The 4,309-nt window shown below is 49.1% G+C and overlaps 1 protein-coding gene across 1 annotated transcript; it reads left to right on the forward strand.

Annotated features, from left to right (window-relative positions):
- The first annotated feature begins 475 nt into the window (after positions 1-475).
- bfsp2 (beaded filament structural protein 2, phakinin) lies at positions 476-4,309 on the forward strand. The gene is made up of 6 exons (XM_039004404.1): positions 476-922; positions 2,368-2,450; positions 2,602-2,758; positions 3,199-3,360; positions 3,643-3,771; positions 4,070-4,309. Exons 1-6 carry the CDS (start codon positions 476-478, stop codon positions 4,307-4,309), a joined length of 1,218 nt encoding a protein of 405 aa, XP_038860332.1.

Raw genomic sequence — 4,309 nt, forward strand, 5'->3', positions numbered from 1 at the left:
ACACACACACACAAACTCACTCACTCATGCACACATACAAAAAGAGGAGGTAGAAGCATCTCCAGTCAGATTTTGTCTAGTCAGACGACGCACTGGTGGCAGTTTGTGCTTGGGGATAGGGTGAGCAAGCCAGCGCTCAATGGAGTTTTCCTGAGAGGGCTCCAATGCTGAGTCAACCAAAAAAAACAACCAGCACCCACACACAAAGAGCCCCAATAAACCAACCTGAACAAGGCCACTGTCACAATGACAACACAAACACCACAAGGGAACAATAAGCCCCTCTGCTTTCCAGAAGCCCAGGCCGCAATAAAGAGCCATGCGCCCAGGGACACCGGCTGTTTGACACCACAGGCCACCAAACAGATTCTCAAGCCACTCAATGATGTCTATGCATGGTGACTAGCCTTCTTCTGACACTCACACGCTCCCGCATTCTCTCATCTCATACCCACATTCTCCAAGAACAAGGGCCATGCCTCTGCCAAGACGTCGATCCTCCTTCTTGGGCCAGCCCTCCGCTGCAGAGCGCCCGGGTAGCGCCAGCACCAGGGCTGGCACCGCGTGCATCACCACAGCCCCCCGGGGCGTCTTTGTGGGGACAGCCCCCACGGGCGGCACCTCCAGCCTGGGCACACGCGTGTCGCGGCGTGCCCTGGGCATCAGCAGTGTGTTCCTGCAGGGGCTGAGGAGCACGGCTGTGCCTGTTATGCCACGTGGGGCTGGGGCTGGTGGCAGGCAGCACCCCGGGGGTGCTGAGAGCCTTAACGGCTGCCTGATGGAGTACAGGGACAAGGTGCACGCCCTGGAGCTGCTCAACCAGCAGCTGGAGGAGCAGATCAGACACTGCCTGGATCATAAGGCGTCCAGTGCCGGAGCCTGGGGTCCCCTCAGACAGGACTGGGAGGACGTCTACAGGCAGGTAAGGAAGGGGAGAGAAGGAGGTAGTTGAGGATGATGGGTAGAGAGGATACAGATAGGTGAGGGGGAGAAAGGCAGCGCAGGGAGGAGAGGGGTAAAGAAGAACTAGGAGGACTTCTACAGGAAGAGGGAGAGGGAGGAGGGAGTTGAGTATGATGGGTAGAGGGTACAGACTGATAAGAAGGGAAAGAGAAAGAACGGGAGGAGAGGGGTAGAGAAGGACTGGGAAGACAACTGGGTACAGGTAAATAAGAGAGGGAGTGGTTGAATTGTTCACAAGTCCTAGAATGAAGATAAGAAAGCTCCTGCCGATGCGGCAGTGCAGCATTTTGCTGTTCTGTGCCTCCGACCAGATGGGAGTAGGTTGAAGCACTGATTGAGTGGGTGATTGGAGCTGGAGATTGTGGCGGGATTTGCGCTGGATAGTGCGTTCATTTAAAAGTGACAGTTTTGGAATGCGGAGTCTAACTTTGAAGCAGTGTTCATGATCCTCAATTGTTTATTGCACTGTGAGACTGTTAGCATATTTTAATTTGTTTTCCTTTATTTAACCAGGGGAAACCCATTAACACCAGGGTCTCATTTATAAGGCTGCCCTGGGAACAATACATCAACATGAGATCAGCCTCAATACAATACTATACAGTTACAATGACACATTACAACAAATCAAATTCAAAAGTGACAGATAAAATTACACCTCAATCAAAACATCACCAAACGGACCCTTCGAGACCAGAGAGTCAAGCCTCAAAGTGGACTGCAGGTCATTCCATGCGCTAGGGGCACAATAAATAAATCCAATCTTCCGGACTCTGTGGAGACCCACGGAACCTCTCGAGCCAGCCAGTCTTGAGAGGGAGTCTGATGGCGGCTGGACTTCCAATTAAGAAATGATGTTGAAGTATAGCAGTCTTCCATAGATGAGGTGCAATGCATTGTGATGCCATTACAATGCACTCCAAGACTTGGCACAGGCGTGCATGACCCCCATTTAATCAGTGATGTAGTGAGTAAACAAAATAGGTGGGTAAAAGCTGACCACCTTTCGCGGTGTATACAGTAACACTCCCTGTATGCTGTTTACAGCGATAGGTGGGTAAACGCTCGTGCAAAATAAAAAAGTTGTGTAAATGTGGTCTACCTGCGTTTACCCTCCACTACACCACTGCTTATAATGTCTGGTCTTATTATCATCTCATAATGATACTCACTTAATAACAGCTATTTTGAGTCCATTGAAAATGACAGGCATATAGAGACTTAACATACCATAAGCCTTATAATAAGACATTGTAAAGGCACATACATGCTTTTAACAAGTCTTAGAGCATTATACCTGCATGCAGAATACCCATTTATCGAAGAATTCATCCTAAATTGGACTTCAGAGCATCTGTTGCACCCTAGTGGACAGACTGACATATTGAAAAATCTCCCCGACAGGTTAGTGAGTCCATCCTTGACAATGCCAGGCTAATGCTGCAGACAGAGAATGTGCAGGCCAACGCTGAGGACTTCAAGGACCGGTGAGCATACACTCTCCTCGTATCCTCTCTCCTCACATCCTCACATCCTCTCTCCTCACCTCCTTCCCAAAATGTCAGAACCTGGGGAATTGAGAAGAGCATGGAGAAGAACACCTTGACTTTTGAGATTCACTTTCTCTCCATCCTGTAGGTATGAGAATGAGCAGCCCTTCAGGAAAGCGGTGGAGGAGGAGATCAGCTCTCTGTACAAGGTGATTGACGACGCCAACCTGACCAAGTCAGACCTGGAGAGCCAGATGGACAGCATGAGGGCTGAGCTCCGAGACCTGGCCCGCAACCACGAGGAGGTGAGTCAAGCATAAAGGATGGAGCACATCCTGGAAAAAACAGATTACCAGCAAACCGCTAACTTTGTTGTGTTTTTAGAGGGGGATATTAGATAAAGGGATATTCCCATCAACATACAATCTAACAAAATACAATTTCCCACTTAGTTGAATCCCCAAGACAGTTCTTTTGTATTCGTTTAGTTTATTTACCCAAAATATAAATAAATGGAGCACATATGAAACCCTAACTGCTAGCATTTCCATAGGATTCCTTTCTTGTGGGGTTTGTCCACTGACAAGCATTCACCTCCAACCCCCAGATTGAAAGCCCACACCTCATCCAGCTGGTTGTTATTTGAAATCAGATGATTAGGATCGTATTGATTATATGAATCCGGTGTATTAGTGTTGGGGTGGAACAAAGGCCCTTTTCCCAGGTATTCTTCTGCTCCCTACAGGACGTGAGGGTGCTCTACAACCAGATGGCAGGCCGTGAGGTGGACGAGCCGGACGCTCCCATTGAGACCAATCTGGACCAGATACTGGCCTACATCCGCTCCCACTGGGAAAGAGTCATCGAGAAGAACCGTGCCGAGACCGATGCCTACCTGGAATACAAGGTAAGTTCATACTGTAGTTCCACATACTTACAACCTTTAACATCTCAGTAAAAAGGGGAGAAATCAATATTTACTTTTGATAGATCAATGTGTAGTTGAAATGTATTTACATTTGTCGTTAGTTGTTTATCTATTATGAGGTCAGCTTGAGGTTTATTATGTGTGTGTGTGTGTGTGTGTGTGTGTGTGTGTGTGTGTGTGTGTGTGTGTGTGTGTGTGTGTGTGTGTGTGTGTGTGTGTGTGTGTGTGTGTGTGTGTGTGTGTGTGTGTGTGTGTGTTCAGCAGGAGGCGAGTGTGGGCAGTAAGCTGAGTCATGAGGAGGAGGAGCTGGAGAGTCTGAAGACGGAGTATAACGACGCTGGTTGTAAAATCCAGAGTCTGCAGGCCGAAACCGAGTCCATCAGAGCACTGGTACGTATTGTGCCGTCACCTCTACAGTGTCCCTATATAGGGCAACAGTTTTGGGGACAGCCCAACACCACCAATAGTGTGTATGTCAGTGGAGAATGGTGGAGGTAGAAATAGGAAGGATGGGCTAATTGGACTGGTTGGAATGGAACGAATGAAACACAAAGTGTGTGTGTGTGTGTGTGTGTGTGTGTGTGTGTGTGTGTGTGTGTGTGTGTGCGTGTGCGTGTGCGTGTGCGTGTGTGTGTGTGTGTGTTTCGTAGGTGTCAACTGCATCAACTGTGTCAACTTGCTCCAACAGAAGCGCGGTCTGGAGAACTCCCTGAACGATGCCAAGCATTGGCATGACATCGAGCTGCAGAATCTGGGATCCGTCATTGGCAAGCTGGAGTCAGAGCTGGGCGACGTCCGCGGCGACATTGAACAGCAACACCGTGACTATGAGACGTTGCTAGGCAACAAAATGCGCCTGGAGCTGGAGATCGGCACCTACCACGGCATCTTGGATGGGGAGGAGAGCCGCTACCACCCCTCGATGTGA

Source organism: Salvelinus namaycush, chromosome 11 (genome assembly GCF_016432855.1).
Source record: "Salvelinus namaycush isolate Seneca chromosome 11, SaNama_1.0, whole genome shotgun sequence".
NCBI classification, from domain to species: Eukaryota; Metazoa; Chordata; class Actinopteri; order Salmoniformes; family Salmonidae; genus Salvelinus; species Salvelinus namaycush.